General features: G+C 46.5%; 8 protein-coding genes across 9 annotated transcripts; 2 read left to right on the top strand and 6 right to left on the bottom strand.

The window, feature by feature from the left end:
* The first annotated feature begins 18 nt into the window (after positions 1–18).
* LOC115760613 (mismatch repair endonuclease PMS2) lies at positions 19–8,920 on the top strand. Its single transcript, XM_030702062.1, has 8 exons — positions 19–328; positions 391–550; positions 617–760; positions 819–1,387; positions 1,449–2,067; positions 2,122–2,832; positions 2,889–3,142; positions 8,791–8,920. Exons 1-8 carry the CDS (start codon positions 89–91, stop codon positions 8,896–8,898), a joined length of 2,805 nt encoding a protein of 934 aa, XP_030557922.1. The 5' UTR covers positions 19–88; the 3' UTR covers positions 8,899–8,920.
* On the bottom strand, positions 3,243–5,198 carry LOC115760618 (solute carrier family 2, facilitated glucose transporter member 1-like). 2 transcript variants are annotated; one of them, XM_030702068.1, is made up of 5 exons: positions 4,969–5,198; positions 4,165–4,914; positions 3,894–4,106; positions 3,739–3,775; positions 3,243–3,682 (listed from the first exon to the last, which is right to left on the bottom strand). In XM_030702068.1, the coding sequence occupies exons 1-5, from the start codon at positions 5,122–5,124 to the stop codon at positions 3,429–3,431; spliced, it is 1,410 nt and encodes a 469-aa protein (XP_030557928.1). In that variant the 5' UTR covers positions 5,125–5,198; the 3' UTR covers positions 3,243–3,428. The 2 variants fall into 2 exon arrangements, with proteins under 2 accessions (XP_030557928.1, XP_030557927.1); XM_030702067.1 differs by having other exon boundaries at positions 3,244–3,682; positions 3,739–3,841; positions 4,969–5,188.
* On the bottom strand, positions 6,027–8,646 carry LOC115760617 (solute carrier family 2, facilitated glucose transporter member 1-like). Its single transcript, XM_030702066.1, has 6 exons — positions 8,515–8,646; positions 8,347–8,457; positions 6,881–7,639; positions 6,615–6,827; positions 6,450–6,552; positions 6,027–6,396 (listed from the first exon to the last, which is right to left on the bottom strand). Exons 1-6 carry the CDS (start codon positions 8,629–8,631, stop codon positions 6,137–6,139), a joined length of 1,563 nt encoding a protein of 520 aa, XP_030557926.1. The 5' UTR covers positions 8,632–8,646; the 3' UTR covers positions 6,027–6,136.
* A 24-nt stretch (positions 8,921–8,944) lies between the features above and the next one.
* LOC115760620 (glutamate-rich WD repeat-containing protein 1) lies at positions 8,945–10,595 on the bottom strand. Its single transcript, XM_030702069.1, has one exon. It carries the CDS (start codon positions 10,399–10,401, stop codon positions 9,007–9,009), a length of 1,395 nt encoding a protein of 464 aa, XP_030557929.1. The 5' UTR covers positions 10,402–10,595; the 3' UTR covers positions 8,945–9,006.
* Positions 10,596–10,674: 79 nt separating this feature from the next.
* LOC115760623 lies at positions 10,675–11,086 on the top strand. Its single transcript, XM_030702073.1, has 2 exons — positions 10,675–10,814; positions 10,905–11,086. The coding sequence occupies exons 1-2, from the start codon at positions 10,753–10,755 to the stop codon at positions 10,999–11,001; spliced, it is 159 nt and encodes a 52-aa protein (XP_030557933.1). The 5' UTR covers positions 10,675–10,752; the 3' UTR covers positions 11,002–11,086.
* Positions 11,036–13,421, bottom strand: LOC115760616 (mitochondrial intermediate peptidase). Its single transcript, XM_030702065.1, has 3 exons — positions 13,186–13,421; positions 12,598–13,127; positions 11,036–12,539 (listed from the first exon to the last, which is right to left on the bottom strand). Exons 1-3 carry the CDS (start codon positions 13,324–13,326, stop codon positions 11,105–11,107), a joined length of 2,106 nt encoding a protein of 701 aa, XP_030557925.1. The 5' UTR covers positions 13,327–13,421; the 3' UTR covers positions 11,036–11,104.
* A 68-nt stretch (positions 13,422–13,489) lies between these two features.
* LOC115760621 (chymase-like) lies at positions 13,490–14,719 on the bottom strand. Its single transcript, XM_030702070.1, has 3 exons — positions 14,394–14,719; positions 14,041–14,317; positions 13,490–13,985 (listed from the first exon to the last, which is right to left on the bottom strand). The coding sequence occupies exons 1-3, from the start codon at positions 14,696–14,698 to the stop codon at positions 13,641–13,643; spliced, it is 927 nt and encodes a 308-aa protein (XP_030557930.1). The 5' UTR covers positions 14,699–14,719; the 3' UTR covers positions 13,490–13,640.
* Positions 14,720–15,092: 373 nt separating this feature from the next.
* LOC115760934 (adenylyl cyclase 78C) lies at positions 15,093–21,280 on the bottom strand (the record flags this gene model as incomplete). The annotated part of the gene is made up of 12 exons (XM_030702510.1): positions 15,093–15,358; positions 15,420–15,730; positions 15,988–16,111; positions 16,184–16,273; positions 16,331–16,453; positions 16,523–16,652; positions 17,270–17,398; positions 17,451–17,687; positions 17,755–18,045; positions 18,157–18,254; positions 19,918–20,025; positions 21,107–21,280. Coding segments are annotated over 12 exons (1,971 nt in total), but the record flags the coding sequence as incomplete, so codon positions are not given.
* Positions 21,281–27,231: the final 5,951 nt, after the last annotated feature.

The raw sequence follows: 27,231 nt of genomic DNA, 5'->3' as shown, positions 1-27,231 counted from the left end.
ATTGAATATATATTTGCATTCCACAGACTGAAATATACCGCGAGCCGTTGCCGTTTAAATTTTAGGCGTAATCTAGTACATTTTTTGCATGAGTCTTAGGGCAACATTGTTCTTGTTTATTTTTGTGTGTGCTTGCGTGTGTGGTAACACTGTTGGTAGATGCGCGCGCTTTGCATTTGCTGTGCGATTTTATGGATTATTTTCGCGAATTATTTTTAAAATGCATGATAATGAGGCAGATGCGGAAATCCCAAAGCCAACAAGTGCAGAATCGGGTCAAATTAAGGCCATAGCAAAGGATACAGTACACAAAATCTGTTCGGGTCAGGTGAGCTTTTAACAAAACAGAGCCAAAAGCAAATATAAAGCGTTTTTGTTTTTACGGTGCAGGTGGTGCTCAGCTTGGCTGTGGCCATCAAGGAGCTGGTGGAGAATTCCATAGATGCGGGCGCCACACTGATCGAGGTTAAGCTCAAAGATCAAGGACTTCAGGGCCTCGAAGTCTGCGACAACGGAAGCGGTGTGGAGGAGGCCAATCTGGTGGGCATGAGTAGGTTACGCTAAGAGCTGGCCAATATATTGGCACTAATGATGTTTTTTTTGTTGCCTTTGGTAGCGGCCAAGTATCACACCTCCAAAATACGCGAATTCGTTGATCTGCTGGGCGTGGAGACGTTTGGCTTTCGCGGCGAAGCGCTCAGCTCGCTCTGTGCCCTCTCGGACATGGCCATACAGACGCGTCACAAGTCCGCGGATGTTGGTGAGTCGTTGGTTAGGAAAATAACCCTGATACTACTAAGCCACGTCGTCTTTTGCAGCCCTGAAAATCGAACTGGATCACGAGGGCAAAATCAAGAAACGTTCGCCCTGTGCCCGCGGCGTCGGCACCACCGTGACCCTGAGCAATCTGTTCGCCACGCTGCCCGTGCGTCGGCGCGACTTTACGCGCAACATCAAAAAGGAATTCACCAAGATGTGCCAAATACTGCAAGCCTATTGCCTGGTCACGCGAGGCGTGCGCATTATCTGCAGCAATCAGACACCCAAAGGGGTCAAGTCTGTGCTGCTGCAGACGCATGGCGCTCAGGATGTGCTGGCCAACATTTCGGCTATATTTGGGGCGCGCCAAGTGGCGGACCTGGTGCCGCTCAAGTCGCCCTTTGAGGCGGGCCAAATCAGCGAGGAGCGTTTGCGGGCAGAGCTGCAATCTGCCAGCGATGCAGCTGAAACCACATGCATAGCGTTTAGCGCCGAGGATGTGGAGCGACTGAATCAAGCTGGCTTTCAACTGGAAGGCTACATATCCAGCTGTCGTCATGGTGCTGGCCGATCGACCAGAGATCGTCAGTTCTTCTTTGTCAATGCGCGGCCCTGTGAGCCAAAAAATGTGCGTGTCAGAGAAAACATGAAAATCTGTGGTCTATATAATAGATAACTTACTTTTCCAGATAGCCAAGGTTATGAATGATGTCTACCATCGCTATAATGTGCAGCAGCAGCCTTTTATATACCTCAACGTTGTGACATCACGGGCCGAGGTGGATGTCAATTTGACGCCTGACAAGCGTCAGCTGCTGCTCAACAACGAGCGGATTCTGCTGCTGGCATTGAAAAAGTCGCTGCTGGACACCTTTGGCAGTTTGCCGTCCACATTTCAAATGCAAAACGTGTCCATAGCCAGCATGTTGGAGCCCAAAGTGAAAACAGAAGACATCACAGATGAGCAAAGCGCTGCCGATGCTGCAAATGAAGATGCAACCGAGCCGGATGTGCCCCTTAGCTCCTCGCAGCGCTTCATGGATGTGTTGACCCAATGGCGTCGCACCGGCGACACAAAGGGCGTGGCTCCGCCTGCGCCCGCAAAACGACGTTGCGGCGAAACGGAAGAGATTGCCGCGCGCGCTATGAAAATACAAAAGATACAGAATTTCCTTACACAAGAGTCCACCCAGGCAAGAAGCTACAAAAATGATTCGGATTCGGACGGGCACGAGGAAGTGGCTGGCAAGCAGACGAGCCCCAACAGCAGCTTTTTGAGCTTGAAACAGCTCAAACAGGAGTCTTTGGGTAAGTGCAGCAGCCTTGGGCATGTCCTTATTTTAATGCTTCTCCCACTTGCAGCCTACGATGAGCTGCTGGAGCCGACGAAGGTACCGCGCATTGATTGCAAAACGCTGACGCCCCTGAAATCGCGTCCGAGCATTGTAGAGCTAAAGACATTGGCAGCTCTAGTTGAAGAACACTCGTCGGCTGCTCTGGTCGAAGCCCAGCCGGATGCTGCATCCACCTCCTCGCAAACAACCACCGAGTACAGCGATGATGACATTGAAATGCCCACGCGCATCGAGTTGGATGGCAACAGCGATACAGAAACTGCACCGGCTAACATTGCCAGCGGCGAGCTGTGCACCACGCTCGACCAGATCGCGTCCAGTTTGCGGGCGCAGGAGCAACAAAGGGAGGAGCGTAAACGTTGCAGCAAGCTGCAGCGTTTGCGTTTCAAAAGCGAAATCAATCCGAATCAGAATCAAAATGCCGAAGCGGAGCTGCAAAAGGAAATAACGAAGGCGGACTTTGAGCGCATGCAAATCATTGGACAATTCAATTTGGGCTTCATCATAGTCAAGCTGGATGATGATTTGTTCATAGTGGATCAGCACGCAGCCGATGAGAAATACAATTTCGAGACGCTGCAGCGCAACACGCAGCTGGAGCACCAGCGCCTGACGGTGCCCCAAACGCTGGAGCTGACGGCTGTCAATGAGATGATACTGCAGGATCATTTGCCGGTCTTTGAAAAGAATGGCTTTAAGTTTGAGATCAATGCAGATGGTGGGTTCAGTTCAATTTCAATGTAATCTTAAAGCTAAATCTTGTCTTGTTTATAGCGCCCGCTACGAAGAAGGTGCGTCTGCTGGGCAAACCGTTTAGCAAGAACTGGGAGTTTGGCAAGGAGGACATAGACGAGCTTATTTTCATGCTGCAGGATGCGCCCGAGGGCACCATTTGCCGGCCCTCGCGCATACGCGCCATGTTCGCCTCACGCGCCTGTCGCAAGTCCGTGATGATTGGCAAAGCGCTCCACAGGACAACCACCATGCGCAGGCTCATCACGCAAATGGGCGAAATCGAACAGCCTTGGGTAAGTGGAAGACGAGAACATTGCACATATTAAAGCGTATATCTAAATGAATGCTAGGTAGCTATGATAAGAAAAACCTTTTGCGTATGATCGAAGGCTTCCTTACAGCGTATTTGCAGACTCTGCAGGCAACTACACAAGCTCAAGATTGTGGCAGATGCACTCTGCAGACTCTGCCTCGAGGACGACGAGACGCCAGGACATATTCTGGCGAGCTCAAGCGTCCGTAGAACGGGTCGCCATTTAATGATTAAAAATAAAATAACGCTTAAAGTAAGCAAATGTATCAAAGCACTTTGCTCCTGAAACCATGTGAAACCAGCTCAGCGACCTCGGCGACCTCACGACCGCGCGTCTCAGGCAAATAGAATTTGGTGAGCAGAAAGAGCAGCGAGCTAAACAGGGAGAAAAGCAGAAACACCCAAGAACCCATCAATGAGTGCATGGTGGGAAATAGGAAGCCAACCAGAAAATTGCAGCTCCAGCCCGTTTGATTGCCCAAGGAGTTGGCCACCGAGCGAGAAGGCACCTCGAAGAGCTCTAAAAAGAATATTCTTAAAATACAAAAACCATAAATTACAGAGCTTCAAACTGACCTGTGCCTATGAAGGAGGGCATGGCACCCAGCGCCAGCTGAAAGGCAATGAGATACAGAAAAATGCTGGCAATGGTGCCATAGATCAACCAGGGTAACATTGCCTGCCAAGAGGGAATTCAGTTACACAGTTTGAATTGGCTGCGCCCAACTTACGCTGTATTCGACCAGCAGGCCGAAGGCGAACATGAGCAGAGCACAAAAGAAGCTGGATAGAAGCATCAGGGTGCGTCTGTACAACTTGGCCATGAGCCAAGGATTCAGCAGCGATGTGGCTAAATTGACATTGCCAGCGCAAAGACTCAGCAGCTCGGCGGTGCGTGGCGACAGGCCGCTGCTGCGAAAAATGGACACGGAATAGTAGAAGATCTGTGGGAGTAGAAACTGGTTAGCTTTATCGCAATGGCAGCGAGTCTGCCAAACGAACCGAGGAGCAGCCCGTCAGCTGCTGGCCACCCTGGTAGGCGCAGAGCAGCACCACCGGCAGCAACATTTTGGAATCCTTCAAGACCTCACTGAGGCTGCGACTGCTGCACTTGCCGGCTGCCTCCTGTTCCATGGCCTGAATCTCCGACTGCAGACCAGTATTGCCGCCGCGCAAACGGACGAGCATATGGAGCGCCTGCTGGCGTTGCTGCTTCACTATATACAGCCATTTGGGACTCTCCGCATAGCAGCGATAGGGAGCATAGCAAATGGCCATGAAGACCACATAAAAGCCGAGCGCCAAATGCCAGTGCTGCTCGCCGCCGAGCAGCGCTTCCATGCTACAGATCTGAGCCAGCAGAATGCCCACGGAGAAGCCAACGGCGCAACTGGCGCCCAGTGTGCCGCGCTGCGTCAGCGCTGCAATTTCGCTATGGTACATGGGCAGGCCGGTAGAAATCAGTCCAGCGCCCAGGCCGACCACCAGGCGGCACAGCAGCAGCAGCTCCACAGACTGCAGCCAGCGGCAGCTGAAGAAACCCAGGGCCGCCAGGAGCAGCAGCGAGCCGCTGAGCAGAAAACAGCCACGACGGCCAAAACGATTGGCTGCCCAGCCGGCGCAGGCGGAGCCCAGCACGCCGCCAATCAAATAGATGGACACAATCGAGGCCCAGAGCGTGTCCAGCCTAGCGGGCGTCAGCTGCATGCCATACTTCTGCAGCAAGGTGGCCGCGCACCAGGAGCGCATGTGCTGCAAAAGTTTAGGATTAGGATTGGGACCAGGCTTGGCTTCGGACTGTCTTACCACGGCAGAATTGTTGATGATGCCCATGCAATAGCCGCCGGGCACAGCGGCGCCAATGGTGCTGCCCAGCGTGCTCCACACGAGCAAACGTGTCCACTTCGGCCTCTGCTTCGTTTCATGCTGCTCAGGCTCCATCAGCTGTCTGACGCTCTCCATGCGTAACTGTCCTGGCAGCGCAAATGTGGCTGGCTTTTTAATCAGTTTGTGGAGCCGCTAATCCCTCGAGAATTTATGAGAGGAGCTCCAGCTAAACGTCATTAACTTTGGCGTGGCTTTTAATGCCCTTGCAGAGGGCATTAAGACTTTGAAACGAAATGTGCTGCGCATTAGAGAAGTCGTCGCCGTGTAGAGAGAGCATATATATACATATATATTCTTGATCAGCTGATTGAGCTGAGTAGTGATCGAAGTGTCCGTCCGTTTCTGTGCCAGAGACTCGCCTAATCTTCAAGCTAACTGTCTGAAACTAGGTATAGTTTTGCCAATAGGTGTCGGATCGAGCCGCCTAATCATAGGAACTATCGGACAAGATATATATAGTTTTTGTTTGTCAACGCATCCTAAATCCCAATATCCAGACATGGACATGAACGTGCTTAGATTTGCTTTGATTTTCATAATATCGAATCAACATATAATGTAGCTCAAAAAGGAACAATCGGTAACCAACTTACTTTCCTCCAAAAATTTTATCAACATTGATCTATTATATCTTATAACTGCCATATATTCTATTGGTCAAAAATCCTTCTCTTGTAGAACAACTTTTTTTTTTATTTACGAATTTTTTATGGTCTTCACATGTGAGCTAAATCTTGCTAATATCATAATACTATACTATATAGAACACGGTAACATGTATTGCATCTGAAGAATCGTCTACAAATATTAATTTATTTTGTATGGACTTTTTCTCGATCAAACTTAGGAATTTCAAAAGTCTCTTTCTTTCTGGCAGCCCGGAGATATCAAGAGAAATCAGTTTAAAGATGAGTTTTTGAAAAACTTGTTAGGTATTCCAATATTTCCCATGCTAACATATCAGAAAAAGCTCATGATTATAAGATTAAATCATATAGCATATATTATATGAATAGGGCACATCTGCCATAAACCTGCAAGTGTGTTTAAACTTCGGCAAGCCGTAGATAATTCTTTTTTATTCTTATCACTGTCTGAGGCGCTTTGATTTAAAGCCGTCGGCAACCAGAGGTGCCACCTCGGATGGATCCCGGCCGCGCGTCTCCGGCAGATAGCATTGGGTCAGCACAAACACTAGCAGGCAGGTGATGGAGCAGGGCAGAAAGACCAGGGCGCCCCAGGCGTTCTGTAGACTGGGAAAGGCCATGCCAATGATCAGATTGCACAGCCAGTAGACGACGCTGCCCAGCGACATGGCCGCGGAGCGGGGCGCCACCTCGAAGAGCTCTGTGAAAGGAAAGCTTAGAGTCGGGGAATTAGTTCAATAGCAACAATAGCACCTGCGCCTATAAAGAAGGGCAATGGACCCAGGCCGAACTGGAAGACAATAATGTACATGAAGATGCAGACAATGCAGCCCATGGCAAACCAGCTGAAGCTCTCCTAGAAAACGAAAGAGGTTAAACAATAACATAATCCCAGCCGGAGGCCAGCCCACGACTCACAATAAAGTGCAGCAACATGGCGAAGAGAAACAGAAAAACGCAACAGAAGAAGCTGGAGAAGAGCATCAAGGGTCGGCGATTGAAGCGCTCCATCAGCATGGGACCCAGCAGCGCGGAGGCCAGATTTGTGGAGCCAGCGCCCAGATTGGCCAGCTCGGCCGCTTGCGGACTGAGACCCGCTTTCCGGAATATGGACACCGAGTAGTAGAAGATCTGTAAGAACGAACGTTACCTCAACGACACGGAGCAAGTGCATCCAGACGCACCGCATTTATGCCCGACAGCTGCTGGCCGCCCAGGTAGGCGCAGACAATGATCAGCGGCAGACGCAGCTGCGGATTGGTCAGCACTTGCAGATAACTGCACGGCGTGCTCTTCACCCTAGCCTCCTGCTCCATGTCGTTCAGTTCCGCATGCAGCGCCGGGCTATCCGCCGCATAGCCGCGCAGCAGCTGCAACTGTTGCGCCGCCTGCTGCTTGCGCCCCTTGACGATGTACAGCCATTTGGGACTCTCCGGATACCACTTGAAGGGCGCATAGCAGAGCACCACAAAGATGCCGTAGAAGGCGAGCGCCAGGTGCCAATGCTCCTGCCCGCCGAGCATCGATTGCAGGCTAAATATTTGCGATACGACCACGCCTACTGTGAGACCCAAGGGGCAAAGGGGGGCCAGCTTGCTGCGCTGCTGCAGTGCGGCCAGCTCGCTGTGATACATGGGCATGCAGGCGGTGAGCAGGCCGGCGGCCAGGCCGACCAGCAGGCGGCCCAGCAGCAGCAGCTCCACGGAGCCAAGCGGGCGACAGATGTAGAAACAAATGGCACCCAGGGCCAGCAGCACGCCGCATATATAAAAGGCGGGACGGCGTCCAAATCTGTTGGCGATGGCGGCGCCCGTCAGCGAACCCACAGCGCCGCCCACCAGAAAGATGGACACAACTGCTGCCCAAAGCAGCTCCAAGGCGCCTTCGCTCAGCTGTAGCTCATAGCGCGAGAGGAGCGTCTCCTGGCACCAGGCTCGCATGTGCTGCAGAGGAATGGAAAGAGAGAAAGATATCTTATCTCTTGCTAATAGATGTATAACACAATGTAAAAGGATTTATAACAGGGAGTTTAAAAGAAATTATGACAGTTTGTATAACAGAAAGTATACCAGGGATCTTAAATGGATGTATAACATCTAATAAATTAGGATGTATAACATCTAATAAATTAGGATGTATAACACATATAACTCTGTTATTTTTACTGTTATATTATGATTTATATAACAGAGAGTGTTATAACTCAGATTGTCTAAAGGATTAACATAGATAATCAATATATTATAACTGGATGGAATAAGGGGAGGAAGGATATAACACGGATTATAATATGTTGTATAAGGAGTTGTATAACAGATCACATAGAAAGGATTATAACAATGATTATGCCCAGTGAGAATAAAAGGATAAGCAACAATGGATTATAAATTAGACGATAAGAAACGAAGTCAGATTAAATGTTTTAACTCAATGAAAGCAAATGTATAACAGATGGCATAATACGGATTATAATAGTTGCCCAGTGAGATTATAGCAATGATTATAACAGTTGCCGTAAAAGGATAATGAACATAACTTGGGGGATTGCCAATGGAAGAAGTTAAATAAAAAATGTAACTGAATAAAAGGACAGATGAGATAATCCGTATTGTATGATTATAACAGTTTGCCCAATGGAACAGCTACTTACCACAGCGGGACTGTTGACCACGCCCGTACAATAGCCCACGGGCACGGCGGCGCCCAGCGTAGCGCCATACATGGCCAACTTCAAGGTCCAGCTCCATTTGGGCTGCTCATCCTGCAGGGCGAGAGTTGGACATGTGTTGTACGAGCCAAAGCCACGTTTCGATCTTACCAAGCACTTAGCGCTGTCGCCTGCCATTAGCGGTGCCTCCAGAAGCCTCAATGGGCTGGCGCCAAATGCGCTGCCGTCTTTTGGCTGTTCCATGTTGCGGGTGACGTGTGCGTGCATCTCGTAACGCGCTGGGGCACTGCTCCACTGGCCACTGGCGGGTTGTATTTCATTCGGGGCAAACCGCGCACCGTTCAGATAAGGGCACGTTTACGATGCTTTAGATAGCGAAAGGTTTAACTACAATTTTTTAAGAGTATTTAATTATTTTCACTGCAGAATTGCCCGCACGGCCGCCCGACCATGCGTCATCTAATCAATGTCACGATGCTGATGGATGAGGAGGAGGACAACAACAACGACGATGCCAATGACGGCCCGCACTAAAACGTCAGCCGCAATAAAACGTGCCAAACAATTGTCAACAATATGTTTATTAGATTTTATTGTTTAGTAGCTAATGGTTATCTGATAGATCCGAGGTTTTTTTCATGCTCACACGCTGATCGTGCGAAAGATGTTGAAGCCGCTGTGCGCCGTGGAGAGCAGCACGCCGGGCAGCTGGGCATGCCAGTGCAGCTCCTTGATCTCCTTTTGGCCCTGATGGATGAAGAGCAGCTGCGGCGGCAGCTTGTTGAGCTCTTCATCGTTTTGGGCCGGCGCTGGCGCCTGATCGGCATCCTGCTCGACAGCCAGATCCCACAGGGCAATCTGATCATCATCGCCGCCGGAGGCCAGCACCGTTGCCTCATTGGGATTCCATTCGACGGTCGTTATATGATCCGTATGATGCTTAAATGTCGCGATGGGCTTTTGCGTCTTGAACTGACGCAGGTCCCAAATGTGCAGGAAGCCATCGTCACCGCCGCTGGCAATGAAGGGCTCGGTGTGATTCCAAGAGATGACATTGATGTCGCTCTCGTGCGCATTCTCGCATGTGAGCATGCAGGCTTTCTGGGGTGCTGCACGGCAGTCCCAAATGCGTATGGTTTTGTCCACGGAGCAGGAGGCCAGCACGCTGCGCTCATTGGGACTCCATTGCAGATCCTCGACAGAGGCTGTGTGGCCCACCAATGGACGCTGATCAACCTTCCAGGTGCCATCCTCCAGGGGACTCCATATGTGTATATCGCGTCGACAATCGCCCGTGGCCAGCACACCCTCGGCACTGGGGCTCCAGTCGATGGCGAAACCCTCCTGTTGATGGCCGCTGAACGTGTAGACGGGTCGCGTCTCATTGCTGGCGCTCTGCTGCTCGTACTGCTTGAGCAGCTGGGCATCCTCGACAGCCTGCAGCTGCTGTGACAGATTCCAGATGTTCACCCTGCCCAGCTCGCTCCAGGAGGCCGCAAACACATTATTACCCATGCGGCGGGCACGCACACGATTCACACAGCCCTGATGCTTTATTAGGGCGCATGTCATTTGCGGTTTCTTCAGCTCACTCTTGTCGGCCACATCATCCTGATCATCCTCCAACTCCTCATCGTCGAGCTCATCATCGTCGCCGTCCTGTGTCTTGTGCAGATTGCTCATCTTCATCACAATCAGATTGTTGACATGGGTGCGCGCAGCCTGTGTGCCGGCTACTATGTAGGCCGTCATGGGAAAACTGTCCCTGCCCGTGCCCAGCTCATCGGGAACAATGTCGAAACTCAGGCAGGGCGCGCCCGTTGACGCCTGATGCAGCATCACATAGGCGCTCTCATCGCAAACCAGCTCCTCGTCCTCGGCCAGCGTTTTGCCCGGCAAGTAGACCTGTTTGGGCGTTTTTGTGCTGCCAGGTTCGCCATCCGCATCTTCGTCGTTGTCGCTATCGGGTTCCATGTCGCTCTCGGCGTCCTCAGGCTCGACAACCTCCATTTCAATTTCATCGTTGGCATTGTCCATGGCTATTAAATCACGTCCAATTGAAATACCTAAATTTATTGTTTTGGCGCTGCACGTGTGCAATTGGGCCAGGCAACAGTGTGACCAGTACTACAAATTTTCAAAAGGCCCAATTCTACTTAGAAGCAATGTGCTCGTATGTTCAATAAAGAACGAACTAGTGCACTCGATTGGGCAACACAACTGGAACTGGAGTCCAATTGATTGCGGAATACCATAAAAATACCAGAAAACTTTATTATAGCCTAGTGTGCGTTCAGTTTTTAGTAGTATTTGTTCAATATTGCGAGAGCATAAAAGCATAACAGAAGTCATACGTTAAATAAGTAAAACTAAAATTTCCTAATCCAAATGGCGAAAGCTGGGAATCCATTTAACATTCTGCGCAACATCTACCACAATGAGTTCCAGTGGTAAGTGGCAAGCCGTTCATTGAACATCGAACGTATTTCATTGCCGCATTTGTTTACATAACCACACTTTTCCAATTCTCCAATCCGTAGGATGTTGGTCAAGAGCTTCGGTATGTTTTTTCTGGGCGTGCGAATTGCTAAGGAATTCGTGGGCGTGGAATTGATGCCTACTGTTTTGCCGGCCTAGTGTAAAGAAACCAAATTCGCTATGTATAAAAACAATAGGGCAGTTAACTATTTATAATTAAAAACAAAAATTATTTACAAGCGTATTCTGGACAAGGTTTCTGTTAATTTCTGCTAACAATTAACTGTTTTATCTTGGACTCATCCATGTCAATCTCATGTATAAGGCTATCGGCCAGTATTCTGGGCGTCATCTCGCGCTGCAAGAAATTGGCCACCAGCTTGCGGCTGGGCACAGCGCCACCGTGTGCCAGGATCTCCGCACGATACTTCTCGCCCGCCTGCCGATTGAAGGGATTCGCCTCAAAGTACGTCTGCCAAATCCATGAGGCAATGGTCTTCGATATGAGATAAGCGTAATACTTGGCACCATAGCCCACCAAGTGGGAGAAGCGCAGCTGCCAGGCCGTATTCTCCACATAGGGCAGTCCGTAGTAGCGATTCTGCACGTCGCGCAGCGTTTCCGTCGTATTGGCGCCCTGCTGTGCAGTCTGGCCATGATAGACCTGATCCAGCGCCGAGTAGAAGACCTGCAGCTGCGTCTCGCTGGCCGCAAACAAATGCTTGGAGGCGCACAAACGCTGCAGCATATCCTCCGAGATGGGCTTGTGTGTCTGAAAGTGGCGCGCGAATGTGCGCAGCACGCGCGGATCACTGGCAAAGTATTCCATGAGCACGCTGGGCACCTCCGCAAAGTCCGTGGCGCAACGTGTGCCGGTCACATGCTGATATTCGGTGCGCGCCAGCATTGAGTGCATGGCATGACCCATCTCATGGAACAGATTGTCCAGACGCGCCGGCGACAGCAGCGTCGGACCCGTCCAGCGCGGCTGCGCCAAGCCCAGCATGACCACAACAATGGGCAGCTGGTAGGTGCCGTCGGGCAGCCGCTTGCCGCCCTGTATGGTGAAATGGCAATCTTGGTTTGGCTTGCCGCTACGCTCAAAGAAATCGCAATAGATGTAGCCCAGCAGTCCCTCGGTCTCGTGCATCACGGCCAGCTTGTAAATGTCGCTGTGCCAGCCCTCACCGGGCTCCATTTCGGTGTTTTGCAAACGCACGCCATACAGTGAGTGCAGCAAGTTGTCCAGGCCCTCCATGCAGCCGCCCAGCGAGAAATAGGGCAGAAACTCATTGGCCTGCTCCTCGAGAGATTGACGCTTGAGCTGTGCGGTAAAGTACGGCGTGTCCCAGATCTCGACCAGCGAATTGGCTAGGCCGCTCTCCTTGCGTTTCATTTGTGTCATTAGCGCGAAATCTGCATCGGCGCGCGGACGCAGCTGCTCCGACAGCTCATCGATGAATTCGCTGACAAGTTCCGGACGCTCGATGGTGCTGCCATTGAGCGCACGATGGGCATAAGTCTCGAAACCGCAGCTGCGGGCGAGCTCATAGCGACAGAGCAGCAGATCCTTGAGCAGCTCCTCCTGGCTATCGGAGGGCTGCAGATATAAACGGTAGGCGGCTTCGCGCATCTGCACATTCGCCGCATTGGTGCACAGGCCCGTGATGATGATGTTCTCGCCCGCAGTGGGAAAGCTGTTAAACCAAAAGCATGTAATAAGGATAAGGCGGAAGGGCAGCTCCATGCACTCACTAGTCTCGTATATCCTCGGGTACATTGCTGCGCGACATCACCGTGGGCTGGACGGCGCCATTCATAAACTTCTGGCCGAGCTGTAGGATGTAGTCATTGAGGCGGACCACGCGCAGGCGCTCCTCTTCCGGCAAATGTATGCCGCATTGCTCAAAGTCGAACAGAAACAATTTGGCCACATGTCGATCCACTTCGGTGGTGGGCAGAAAGTCACCTTCGTGCACCACCTTGCTCAGCGCCTGGTACAGCGGCTTGTGTGTATTCAGGCTCTCCACGACGCCGCAGATGCTAATGCAGGCCTGTTCCGCTGCCTGCATATATTTGTTCTTTGGGTGGGCAATGCGTATAAACTCGGCCAGATCGGCGACCTTGCACAGCGAGTCCGAGAGCTCATCAAAAATGTCCACCATTTTCCGCTGTCGCTCACTGGAGATGGCCTCCGCAATTAGGTCCTGCGTGGAGCGTTCCACATTTTCCCGCAACAAATGGAAGCCCTCGGCGTTGCGCAGCTCCGTCATGCGAAATAAACCCTGACAAGTGGTAGGCTTCATAATTGGGCAACTTTCTCCAATTTGGAGGAGCACTTACCACATCGTCGCGCGTAAAGTTGATGCGCTTCGCCGGCGGCGCATTAAATGCGGTGGCCAGCGGTGACCACGTGGACAGCATTTTTCGGTGCCGCCAACGCTGCAGTGCAGCATTTGCGGTATTTCGGCTAATTTTAAGCATTGTTGTTAGCTGTTGAAGGTTTATTTAAATTGTTTGTTAGCCGACTTATTACATATTCACAGCCGATCAGCTGTTTCCGCAAAGACGGAGAGAGAGAGAGAGAGAGAAAGCATATGTATAATTGACAAGCCAAAACTAGCTGTAAAATACGTGACAGTGTTGCCAGCTCGGTGCATTTATTTATTTAACACCTTAAATTTAGTAATACCAGATGGACAAATATTTAACTGGTATACATTATTTTTGTGCACACTCTATACAAAAGTGATACATTTTCCAACACTGACACTGCCAACGACTTTTCAATTTGAGGCTTAAGCAACTATCATAATATATAACGCATAAAGAATTGGAGACAATATGCAATTGCTGCTGCCAGAGAGCGCCCGAAGAGTTTTATCTATCCATTTCTCCACATGAGTGTAATTGACAAACTTGATCGACTTAACGCCCTCGCATTTCTGTGCACCACCAGCAATGCCCGCCAAATAGCCCTGACACAATATCGGAGAGCCCATATCGCCGGCACAAATTTGTCCTTCCGCAAACGGCTCCACACAGATATTGCCCTCGGCTTCAAAGTTTTCCATATCTTTGCAAAATCCATGATTACGAACGGTGACATCCAAATACATCAATTGATTGGCATATGGGCCATGCTATGGTAAATATGTGATTACGGGCAATCGAACTATGTATTGTGTTAGCTACTACCGGATAGACCTGACCCCAGCCCATGGTGATGCAGCTCATGCCCTCAACTATTCTCAGACGCCTTCGTTTTGCTATCGGCTTTGCATACCTTATATTTTCGGGCATGCGTTCCTTTAAATACAATATAGCCACATCGTAGTTAATATAACGACGATATTTCGGATGCAGCTCAACCCGATCCACATGCCGCTTATAATCATCATCATAGGCGTCCAGACGATTCAACGTGCCAAACACGACCAGTATGCCGTGCGGATTCATAATTGCCTTATGCCGGCTGCAAATAAAATGCAAATCAAATCCGAAATCCAAAATCGGCAATCGGAAGCATCTTGGAACCACTTTCGACTTACTCTGTGACACAGTGCGCCGCCGTTAAGATGGCCCGGCTGCTGATGATGACGCCGGTGCAGAAATGATTATCGCCATAATATTGAATGTACTTCAATGTACGTATAGACACAATACTCCTGGTATATTTACTGTTGTCCGGTATGATGCCGCCGGCAATAAGCAATTGAAATTCATCGTCGCTATTTCGGGTGAAGGTGCCCCGTCCGGCTGAGACCAGACCCAACGGCAACATCAGCCAGACATACAAGAGCTGGCAAGAATTCATGCTTGGCTTGCTTGGACTAGGTTTGAATGAGTATAACATTTATTCGAGCAACTGGCTCAAACTACATATTCAAGTAGCACATATAGCACGCATGCTGTCTTTCAAAAATATCTCTTTAACATATATGCTTATTCGATATCAATTGGAATTAACGTAAGTAATATAAGCTATCAAATCAGCTGGTTTTTTTTTCATATATAGAGATCGATATATATATATATAAGATAATATAGTAGGGGATTATATATGAGAGCTAATTGAGATTTTTGGAGCACATGATAGGGCTTTTGTTAAAACTAACAGACAAACAATTGTAACTATTATAGCTTGTACTTAATTATGCAGCGTATTTTTAGCCACGTCGCAGATTACATGGATGGTCTAATTACGGCCACTGGGCGTTGCAGAATATGTAGGACACACACACACACAAGTATATATATATATATATATCTATGTATATATATGTATAGAGGGGTGGATAAGAGTAGTAATTTTGCTGATTTGGAAATTGTCGCTTGTTGCTTGTCGCTTGTGTGTAGCTCATTTACGTTTGGGCAGCTTGTAGTTTGAGGGCGGATGCAGCTTTAGATGATCCAGAAAAACGGGCTGCATGTCGGCACACCAGGATATCTCCTCACGCGCACGCACCGGCCCATCCTTGCAGGTCAGCCAATAGGTGCTCATCAGTCCCTTGCCCTGCCAAATAGTACAAACATTAGTTAGCTATTGAAGATGAGCTTGTCCGGCCGGCAAATACCTTGACATCGATGAGACCGCGATGCTCGGTCTTGAAACCGCCCACCTGCTCCAATGCCTCGTGCATCTCCTCGGTGATATGTATCTTCTGTGCCTCGCCGGTGCTCTCCATGCGCGATGCGGTATTCACAGTGTCACCGAATAGACAATATCGTGGCATCTTGGTGCCCACAATGCCAGCCACCACGGGTCCGGTGTGAACGCCGCAGCGTATCTGCACAAACTCATCGCCGGCGCGTGGAATTCTGAATACAGACGAGGCGTCCAGCAAATCAAGTGCCATTGTTGCAATCTCGCTGATGTGCTGGTTGCCTGCGACAGGGCAGGGCAGGGTAGGGCAGGGCAGGGGCGGAGGGGCAGACAAACATATGTTTAATTTTTGGCTGTACAAACATATCGCAGCATAAATTAAGGCGCATGGGCACACAAAACCCAAATTAGCGCGTGCTGGAAGGGGAATTGAAGGGGAGGGGGGGGGGGGGTGAGGCTTGGGTAGACGTAGGGGACACGTGCAGTGAGCTGGGCAAAAGAAAGCCTGTTGGATTGACAGGGAAATTTACATAAATTACCGTTTTTCACGGGCAGGCCCGAGGCAACCATATAGGAGTCGCCAATGGTTTCCACTTTGTAGACATCATAGCATTCGATGCGTTCGTCAAATACACGATAGATTGAATTCAGAAAGGTCACGACCTGTAACAACCACATATACAGTTAGACTTCGGCTTAGCTTAATTGTAGATTAAATCTAGCTGCCAATCTTACCTCCAGCGGTGTGCACTCGGCCGCAATTTCGGTGAAGCCCACAATATCGCTAAAGTAAATGGTTACAGCCTCATACAGCTCAGCGGGCACCTGTCGAAGAAGATACCCTTAACATTTAAATGCAAGCACACACACACACACACTTACCTGTTGCGTCTGCTTCAGCTGCATGGCCACACTGGGCGGCAGCATTTGAAAGAGCAGCGAATCACTTTTTCGTTTCTCGCGCTTCAGTTCCTTGGCTTTTATGGATAGATTCATGGCATATAGCTAACAAGTACGTTAAGGTGCTTGTTATTTATATAATTTGCTTAAAGTTAAACTAAAGAGGCTTCCTACCTGTATAGTTGCTGCCGCATTCCTGACTAGTATAATAATAATTGGCGATACTAGCAGCACAACAACTAGTATGGCTATGCCGATGGCCTCCTTGTGATCCGCCTCCATCAGAGTTTTGTCCACATATTCTCTGCAAATGCAATACACAATATGTTGAAGAACAGTCTGTGCTTTGTATGCAGCTCATGGCTTGTGCAGGCAAAACTCGCTAAACTTTGTTTTAGAACATATTAATGTAAATGAGTATTAATTCTTCATTTTAGATTGCAAAATGGCGCTCAAGCAAAATGGCGCATCAGCATACCGATATCGATACCTACATGCACACATAAGCTGTTCACAAGCTCAGCTCAGTACGCAGCTCATTGCTCTTGCTTGCGAAATGCGCGAGCAAAATGCATACAAGCCCACAACTAACAGCTGCAGAGCTGTTATTTACAGTACAATGACTTGCAGTTTTTCAATTTTTTTTTTTTCGTGCTTATCCTTGCCAAGCTAAAGAGCATTACAATATCGATATATCGAGCGATATCGATACTATTGTTCAGTTAGCATCGATAATTATGCCAATCAGCAGTGTTTTTGCCGCGTTTTGATCGAGTTTGGTGAAAATGTGCAAGTTTTATCTTAAAAAGTGAATATAAGTAAAATAAGTGAGTGTGAAGGTAAGTTTTTATATACTAGCATGCATTTATTATACCTCGAATTGCTTTTGGTATGGGGGGATATGGGGGGCTGATCACTTACTTAATTAGACGTCGCAGCGCCTTTTGCAGTATGCGCAGATCGTCCGTGTAGTTGTGCATAAATTCATTGTATTCAATTGCGCTGCGCTCGTCAGATATATTTGGCTTATTCTTAAGCACCATATTGCTCCTGTAAACGGGACGTGTCATGGAAATGTATAAACTTAATCCCTTCCACTCACATGAGCTTGACGCGGTGAAATTTCTTTGTGTTGGTTATGTCCGTGTACATGGGCTTCAGCATGGGCGCGTAGTTGAGCGTGGAGTTGATCAACTCGCGGGCCATAAACTCATAACGCACATAGGACACAAAATTCTCGGCGGTGAGCGGCCCGCGTCCGTAGTAGCGTATGCCGAAGGAGGTGGCTATATTCTGGCACTCGATGCTCTTTAGCAGATTCTTGAAGCCCACCAGATAACTGCAAGAGTGGAGAATTTCAGGCAAATGCTGCCAAGTCACGTGAAAAGGAATGGGGGGAAACACACCGCCAGACACCGCTGCTGTCCGTCTCTTTGATCTGCTCGTTCAGATGGTGGAGCAGGCCTCGATTGATGGACGTATACCAGTTCATCACTTCGGTAATGGAGCTATCCTCCGGCTCCAGGCGCACACGTTCCCGGAACTCATTGAGGCGACTCTGAAACTCGTTGCGATTCAACATGACCTCCCTGTCGTCCTCGTCCTCATCCGGCGCCGTTGGCACACTTATCTCGCTCCAAGTGGTCATGTTGTTCAGCGCGTGATCCGTGTTGGCAAAGCGTTGGGTCAGATTCGCCCTGAAGACACATAGTTTATATGTATAAATAACATATATATAAAGTGCGTTGTGGGTTATTGTCAGTGCGCTGACAAAGGAAAAGTCAATCTTAATCTCAATCTAAACTCACCGCTGCTTGCTGCCGTTGGTGAAGATATAGAAGGCCACCTCGGAACGTTCCAGCTGCAGTCGTGTGACAACTTTACCCAAGTCCGTTGCAATTGTCACCTGGCGTGGGCGTGTGAACACACAAAATGAGATTATCTTAGGCGTGTGAGCGAGTGTGTGTGTGTGTGTGGGTGACAGTTTCTCTCTCTGTGTGTGTGTGTGTGTGTGTGTGTCTATTTGCGCAGTTTTATCCTGTGCTGGGCGTGGTTTTGATTAGTTAGTCGTTGACTTGGTAACTCATTGAATAATTCATCATGTTCTCTCACATTTGCATATACTTATTAATTACTTAGATGTGCATATCCAATATCCGTCATATTCTAAAGTTTTGCTTTGAAAATCGAATACCCTATCGAAATTTGTTGCTCTAGCTGAATTATTTCTAAAGTTGTTGTTGTTTCATTCAATTTAATCGATTAAAAATCGATAAATTGATCGATTTATATGTATGTACGTAGGTGCGAAAACTGTTTTATGCATATTTGGGCTTCCACCCATTTCGGGAATTCCACCCAACTGGGTGAACTGGCTTCAGCGCTGAAATATGCGTGGCCCATGCGCGTTTCATGGTACCCGTGGATGGCTATTTGAATAAACCCAAAGCTGTGTTTACCCAGCTGCTTATTTTATTTTAGCTCAATACAAGATTTTCTTTTCTGTTATTATAAAGACAACTATTTTCTTTTGCTGTATGCGCGTTATGACTGCGTTTAGTTTGGCCTTGTGTCTGGGGAAATCGGATTGCCTGCGCTGCCACGCTCAATAGAATGCCTTAAGGACTTCATTATTTCATCATAATTTCATCTATTTGGATTAACATTTAATTTGTATTGATTGCGGCAGTTGTCTGAATACACTTGAGTGCACTCTGGCTGTGCACAGTTGAAGCTTTCGCAGAATTGACTAAAGGCAATTAGGCGAACCTACAGGCTACAGGCTAAACTTTCAAAATTTCTCCGAAAATCGTTTGGCTGCAAAGTGTTTTCCATATAATCGCCGATATGACTTAAGCTGTTTGTGCACTTTATTTACATATCCCGATTACCAGCTCAAGGCTAGAGTATGCAGTTTTCGTGATAGCCCGCGATTATATTTCCTGCATTTTTTGCATTACCAAGTACGTGACCCAATTCAGGGACTTTTCAGTTTGCTTTCAGTTCTTCGCATTTCCGCTGCTTTTCTGCCACGCCCACGCCACACACACAAACACACACACATACTTGGTTTGTAACTGTGCCAATGCATATCTTGTCTATCAATTCACTTTAGCATCAAGCAATATATTTATTATTTCTCTCTCATATTTTGCACACGCATTTGCATAAAAAGTGTACAGGAACAGGATGTGGCATTGGGCTGCGGGTTGGCTTGGGGCGAGTCCCTTACTCAAGTTGCTTGAGTGCCTGGTCGAGCGGCTGCTTGTGGCATGAGGCACTTACCTGAGCAAACAAATATTGCCGATTGGCGACAGCACCCCAGCCACCCACAGCCAACAGGCAACAGGCAATAGGCGCCCGCCTAGAATGACCATCGCCATGGCCACAGGACACTTGTAAACTCTCCTACATCTGTTTGCTGGTCAAGTGAGCATTGAGTAGGACATGAACCTTCGTGCGTGCATTGTGCCTCTCTACTTGGGCGTATGATTGAATTTCAGCAATAAATTTTAATTACGCACCATTCTTTGCTCTCTCGCATTCTGTTTGCTCGCCTTGGCACTTACCTGCGTCTCAATGTCTGCAACATCGGCCCGGTACTCCAATATCTCCTGCAGTGTTAGCGATGTTTGCACAATCAATGCCAATATTGGTATAAATGGTAGAATTATCATCTGGAAATATATTTATATATACATATATAAGTATGTATGTATACAGTGAAAGCTCTAAGAATGTACAACTGCCTATATCTTTAGTTGCTTTTCTTATTACTTAATATTTTCCTCAGTTATGCTGGGCTTGAACAATTATTATCGTTTGAAACTTTTGATTTAAGAACAGGTCCTGGTTCAGAACAACTTTTATATATTTCAAATCTATCGAAAATATAGGCATAGTTTCAAACCTCTATATATGAAAATTTTCTAATATCTATAAAAATATTTATAATATAAAATAAAATTTCGACAAAATGAATTTAAACAATTGTATTCATAATGAATTTCATAGTTCTATTGATTTTGTGATTCGTCGTGAACTGAAATCTGAATTCGTTGATGTGGAAAACGAAGTTCATGAATTGTACCTGAGGTTCATGGTTTGAACGGCGAACCGAAGCAGGCTTAATTTAATTTGTATTTGTACTACAATGAATGCAAATTGATTATTATTAATTATAAGTTAAACAAAATGCATACCTATATTATTTTTTTGCCATTTTTTCTGGGCAACTAAGTTCAAGAATCAAAGCTGAGCCATTGGTTCGAAACGTGAACCGAAGCGGGTTAATTTTATTGGAATTTCGCTTATATAAATGCAAATTAATAATTAAGTAAGGCAAAATATAAATGTTTAATATTTGTTGCCATTTTTCTGAAGCTCTTCCAGCTCGAAGAAAAAACAAGAGACAGGCGCTGTGTCCGCTTTAGAGAGCTTTTACTGTAGTTTCACTTGAGACCCGAAGAGTTGCTTCAGGTCAGGACTATCTATTCTCATTTGTGTGTGCGTGTGTGTGTGCTTGTGTGTTTGTGTGTGTCTGTGTGTGTGTGTTTTGAAGTGTGATTAGTCTTTATCGCGCACCGTCGCTAATCGCGACACTTCATTTAGTCAACGCACGTGACCGCCCCAACGCCTCTGGTCCCCCGCTCCCGCTGTTCGCTCAGCTTGTGGGCTAATTAAGATGCATACGCTTTGCTAATTAATGCTGGCTAGCTTCGTTCGCTGCCCGCTGCCCGTTGAGGCCCCTCAACTCACCTGCATCAGCTGCAGGCGTCGTCCCGTTTTTATGGCCGGATTCCGTGCTGCGGCACTGCAGCATCTGCCGCTGCCGCCATTGGATATATCCTCGGAACTAATCGAGCGCACGGAAATTTTATCGAGCTGCAGATTGTGATGTGTCTGTGTGGGTAACAGCAGCAAACCGCCGCCGCCAGCACCACCTCCACCGCCTTCTCCGCCTCCACCGCCGCCGCCGCCGCTGCGAGCTGCGGGATGATTCGATTTGCAGTTGCTAATGTTAATCTTAATGCACGTGGATGCTGCGGCTGAGGCTGAGGCCGAGGCTGTTGCATCCACAACCGTTTTCTCAGTTGTTCTCTGCATGGCGTGTTGTGGTTGTCGTCGTTGTTGTGCTTCTTGTTTTGGTTGTTGTTGTGGTTGTTGTTGTCCTCTATTCAATTTGCAAGCTGCTTCACCATTTAGCATATTGTTCATTGCCCATGCGAGCACATCGGGAACGGCTCATAAACACAAACGTTTATGGCTGCATAAAAAGCAATACATAATTGTTGCTTGGCCCGGTTCGATTCAATATCCGTTTCTATCAGACACACTTGTAGAGTTTCAGCCGCAGCACTAATGAGTTAGGGGCGCGTAAAATAATTGCAAAAAAAAAATGAAAGAAGCGAATGATAAATAAACACATATGGGTGGGGGGGTGTAGGGAACCACGCCCCACGCCCCACTCCCCGCTCAGCCAGTCAGCGTCATGTCAGGCACAACGAATTTGATGGATGAGCAGGCAGAGTCTGGGCCTGACCGTGTGGGCATGGTCAAGGATTGTTTTGTCTCCTGTCGCACTTTCAGTTTAATTGAAGTCACATTTGATAGCTGCTGCCTTGGCGCGCAAAAAAAAAAGCAATGAGCGGCGAGTAAATAAAGGATTATTAGCGCAAAGTATATCACAACTGTTTTTTCCCAAGTGTAGCGTTGGGCAAACAATTTCCACAAGGTTCTTCAGCACACATCCGCGCCCCACACAACCTACACACCCCACACACACATATCCTTATTACTGCCTGTTGCTCTGGATGTTTACTTTTCACACACATCAAGCGCATTTATTGATTAAAGTTTTAATTGCGCTGACAAATTGTCATCAAAGTGGGCGTAAATAAACACATTAATATATCAAATAAACATTAAAAAAAGATATGATTAAAAAACTGAGTGAACTTTAGATGCACTTAAAAATGGCGAAAACACTTTTTATATTCATGTATTCAAGTCATAAATTTATCAATTTAAAACGCAGACGCGACATGAAATATAACTTTTCCATATCAATTGCGCCCACACATGAGCAATAAATATTATTATTATTATTTTTTATTGCCCATAACCAAAATTCAATTATCTATTCTGGGGCCAAAAAGCACTGAAATACCGTTATTATCGCGTTCTATTCGCGACCTTTCGTAAGGAATGCGCATGAGTTATTTCCAATAGAAGCGCCCGCCAGCAACTGAACTTAAACCTGTTGAGTTTCGTCCGTTTATAGTAAGGTTCTAGGCATATCCCTGAGGGGGAGCTCTAAACAGCACCCCAAGGACCACCCACAATGTTAGACTAACAGTCAGCTGTTAACTGTCACAGCTGTGTACAGAAGGCTTGTGAGCCAAAACAGAATGTTTTAATAACATTTTTAATAACTTTTTACGATAAATATTATTTATAAATTAAGTTATTTGCCTATTTGTATTATTTAATGTAGTTTCTTTAACTAAAAACCTTAACTGCGCTTAAAAGTAACGGTTGCAATATTTTAACAGCGTACACTGCTTGCAGCACTGCCTGCAACTGCTTGTAGCACTGCTGCCCATGCTTGTGCAAAGCTGCTTGCTATGCTCGCCAAAGCAGCCCAAAGCTAATTGCTATGGCGAGGACACTGCTAACAATTTTCTTTAAAGAAAATCATTTCAATTTAATTGCCACAACACGGCGTATGATTAATAACTGGCCATTAAATTAAGTTATTATACAAATTCAGATAGGCTGTCTGTGTCACGCCTCTTTGTGAACGCGCATGAGATCATCGTGCGATAAATTAGACTCCATTGTCGCCTCCAAAGACCGCCTCGAGCTAGGCGGACTTTCCCAAAAATAAAAAAAAGAAACAACGGCCATTTGCATAACTAGCTGTAAAACTGTTTAAACATTTACAATCGCCGGCGATTGGCTGAATCTAAATCCGCCAAAAACGAAATGATATACGAAACAAGAAAAAAAAATTAACAAAAATATGCTCAGATAATATACATCGAGTGTGGGTAACCAGAAACCAGTTCTAAACAGTAGAAAAAAATAAACAACAAGCAACGCTGCTGTTGGTCGCATCATTGGAGACCACCTTGACTGCCGTCCGCCTCCCGCCCCTCGCCTGCCGCCTCTCGCAGCTCGCGGCTCGCTTCTCCTCGAGCCTAAATACAATTGGATCGGGTAACTTTGAACTGGGCGTCCATAGGTGTTGCTGCTGTCGCGCTGCTATGGTGTCCAAATTGATGTTTCAATAAAGACCATAAATTTATGACTTACGAATTAAGTGGTTGAGAGACATTCCCATCCACGGCCAACGAGTAGGTGTCGCCATTGGTGCCACAATGAATTAATTTGGACAATTTATGAGCCAATCTTGCGACTGACAACGAGCCAGCCAGAGCCGAGATAGCACTAGGCTAGGCGATAGACCATGTATTTTCATCGCTCCCGGTGGTCGATCGATCGTTTCAATTCGAGAAATTGAATTATAATTTGATGCCCTAACGCATCTGCATACATTAACGAATGCGATCGGTCGCCACATAAATCTGGCAGCTGCGACACAATTAGCAGAGACGCCAACTGACCAAAGCCGCCACCCAAAATTGACAGCCACCACCGGGCCGGCCGATCCAGCCAAAATGTATGTACATAAATAGTCTGCATTGGTACGGTCCAACAGCTGAAAGATAAACATAAACGTAAACATTCAGCTGATCTATGGCAAGCCGATGCCGCAATACTCTTTGTAGAACACTTTTACAGCATTAAATAGAATGTTATCTCTTATCCTTCGAGAATATAGCACAATATATCGGAAATGTATATATATATATACTTATAGCTTCAAGTGATACCCACTGTTAATCCAATCTAAACAATCGCTTTAAGTGATTCAATAGCTCTAACATACTCTGATAAACTTAAGGTGGGATGAAGTCGGGTTGAAATCAATGCTGGAAACAAAACCTATTTTCAAGGTAATAAAAAACATGGTTCACAAAATAAAACTTAAGACGAGATTTTGGTTTTTTAAACCGTGAACCGAACCACTTATTTGGGTTTGCAGCCTCATTTCTCGAAAGCGTCATGAAAGTATTGCTTATATCTCGATAAAGCTTGTTACTAATCGTACATATTTTGATAAATATCGATTTATTGCTTATTTATCCATTGAAAAAACTTATCGTTATTTGATCGTCATTTTTTGATAAATATCGATTTGTATCGATTAAAGAATATATTTTGCCTATAACTCGACATAACTTATAATTAATCGTAATTAATGTGCCTTGATTCAAGTATCTAGTTATCTTCAAAAGTTAATTACATATTGAGTTGTTGCTAAAATATTTCTGACAGGTACATCGATAAGTATCGATTAAAGTATCTATTTTGCCTTTTGTTCGGTATACCTCATAATTTATGGTAAATATATTGATAAACATCGATACATAATCGATTTATGTAGCCATTTATCGTCAATAATAAATATAGATTTATTGCCAATTTGTGTATCGATTAATTTAAATCGATATGTATCGATTTATTAGCAATAACTCGATATATCTTAACTCTAGTCAGATAACAGACAGATAAAAAAATATCTATATTCCCTTTTATCCTCTTTTTAACAAAAACGGAAATTATTAGATTGTTTGAAAGCTAGTACATTTTTGTTGTGTATATTTAAGATCCAACTTCTGGCTGGCAAACAAGGCACTTAAGTAAATATGCCCAACTACTCTACAGTTTTCAAAGGCTACGCAAGAGCCGGAACCGAGAGCTGTCCACATTCTGCAGCCTTGCCATGAACTGACTCTTAAAATGTCTCATTTAAATAACTTGCATGCATTTAGTCATCCTTTTTGTCCCAAGTTGGCAACACCCGGGCAACAGGCTTCGCAGTCAACGTTGTTGTTGTTGTTTTTGCTGTTGTTTTTGTTATTGTCGTTCCAGGCATGCGCCCTGGGCGCAGAGCGTCGGGCATCGCTGACGACGTCAACTTAAGTGGCCCGGCGTGGACAAAGTCGCCTCGTTGCGGCCACTCGAGAGTGTCGAGAGTATGTAAATCTTATGCTCGGTTTGCGATTCTTGTTGGGATTGCTGCAGCAGTTGTCTTATGGGTTGATCGATATTCGTCCATGTCAGCTGGTTGGGCTGTGGCTGCGGCTGCTGCTTTTGTCAATCCATTCAATTGTTTGACACAACAAAAGGATCAACATGTGTGCAAAAGATTTACATCTAGCGTGTGTGTGCGCGCATGTGCGTGCGTGTGTGCGCGTACATAATGGAGACATTGGGACTACGTTTTTAGAGGGTATTATAATTATGTCATAAAATGTGTAACGCATAAGAGATGACATGTTTGGCTTTGGGATATCAAGGCTGCAAAACCAAAATAAGATGTTGGTGTTTTGGTTAACGGTTCGAACCAAAGTCGCTTATTTCAGGTTCGCTTTGTGAACCTGGCTTTTCATGTCCGTTATCCTTTTTCGGTTCGGTTTAACGTTCGGTTTATAGCATCAAAAAAGAACGGTGCTCTGGCTACGAACCGGTTCGATTCAAGCCCGGTCTACAGCCTTGATATATAGTCTTGATCAGTATCAACAGCTGAGTCATAGCCAGCCGAGATATCGCCGTCTATAGATTTCTATCCGTCAGCTATCCGTCGTATCCGTCAGCTTTAAAGCTGACATGCAGATTGTGTGTTGGTTGTTGGTCGGATCGAGTCACTATATCACTATATAGTTGCCATAGGTAAAAATCAGGTTCTTATATGAACAACTTTGTTGCTCTGTCAGATATCTTAACAAAACTTATCAAAACTTTACTTTTAATAGTTTAACCATAATGCGTACGTATAATCTTATCAAAATCTGAGAACGATATCCTATAGGTTTATGTAAAGAATTGTTCAAGAAATAAGTTTTTGAAGAAAAGACGTTTAAGCTTTTCAATATATATCCATATCAAATCGGACTACTATAATCTATAGCTTCTATATGAACAATCGGTTCGAACTAAAAAAATCATCTAAAAGCATTTGCAGGCCAAATGTCTGCAAGGGTATTTAAGCTGCGGCTTGCCGCGCATAGCCGTTTCTTCTTTTATTTCCATTGTGCAAAAGTTTATTTGACAAATTTTTGGTGCGCAAAAAAAAGCAATTTATATATATATGTGTATATATCTATGCATATATGATTCGTGAGCAGTTGGAGCATCGTCATCCTATGAGTAACATCAGCATTTTAATTAATTCAAATGCAATTCAGCTGCTGCCGCGTTGCGGCGAGTGAAGACGCGCTGATTGAAGCTGAAAGCCAGCACGTGAGCGCCGACTGTAAAGTGCGGACATACAGACAGCAGCCACTGTCACTTTTTATGCTTCCCCCCTCCCCGATCGGCAGTCAGGAGCAGAGAGACGTACGCTCATTCAGTAAACGTTTGTGATTTGTAACGATTGTGCAGTACATAAATCAGTCATGGATTTATTGCGAGAAATGAAATTTGCTGGCTACGACTTCAACTTCAACTCCAACTTCGACTGCGACTGCGACTTCGACTCCGACTGCGACTACAACTTGGCTGGGTGAAGGTGAAGAAGCATCTTCACTTGGCTCTGTCTCTGTCTCTGTTTCTGTTTCTGGCTGGCTGCTGGGTCGTGGTCGTGTGAGTGGCGCTGCGTGTGGGTCGCATAAATTTCACGCTTTGCGCAGGCGCTGCTACAAATCGATGTTCTGTTTTTTCTGTTATTTTTTGTGTCTGCTTTTTGTGTGTTTTTGATTTTTTTGCTAGTTTTTATGAGGCATGTGTCCGTGCAGCGCCGCTGGCTAAAATCG

Source organism: Drosophila novamexicana, unplaced genomic scaffold (genome assembly GCF_003285875.2).
Source record: "Drosophila novamexicana strain 15010-1031.04,08,12 unplaced genomic scaffold, DnovRS2.1 tig00000462-arrow-pilon, whole genome shotgun sequence".
NCBI lineage: Eukaryota > Metazoa > Arthropoda > Insecta > Diptera > Drosophilidae > Drosophila > Drosophila novamexicana.
Note: the sequence above shows the minus strand (reverse complement) of the source record. Positions and strands in the feature narration are given on the sequence as shown.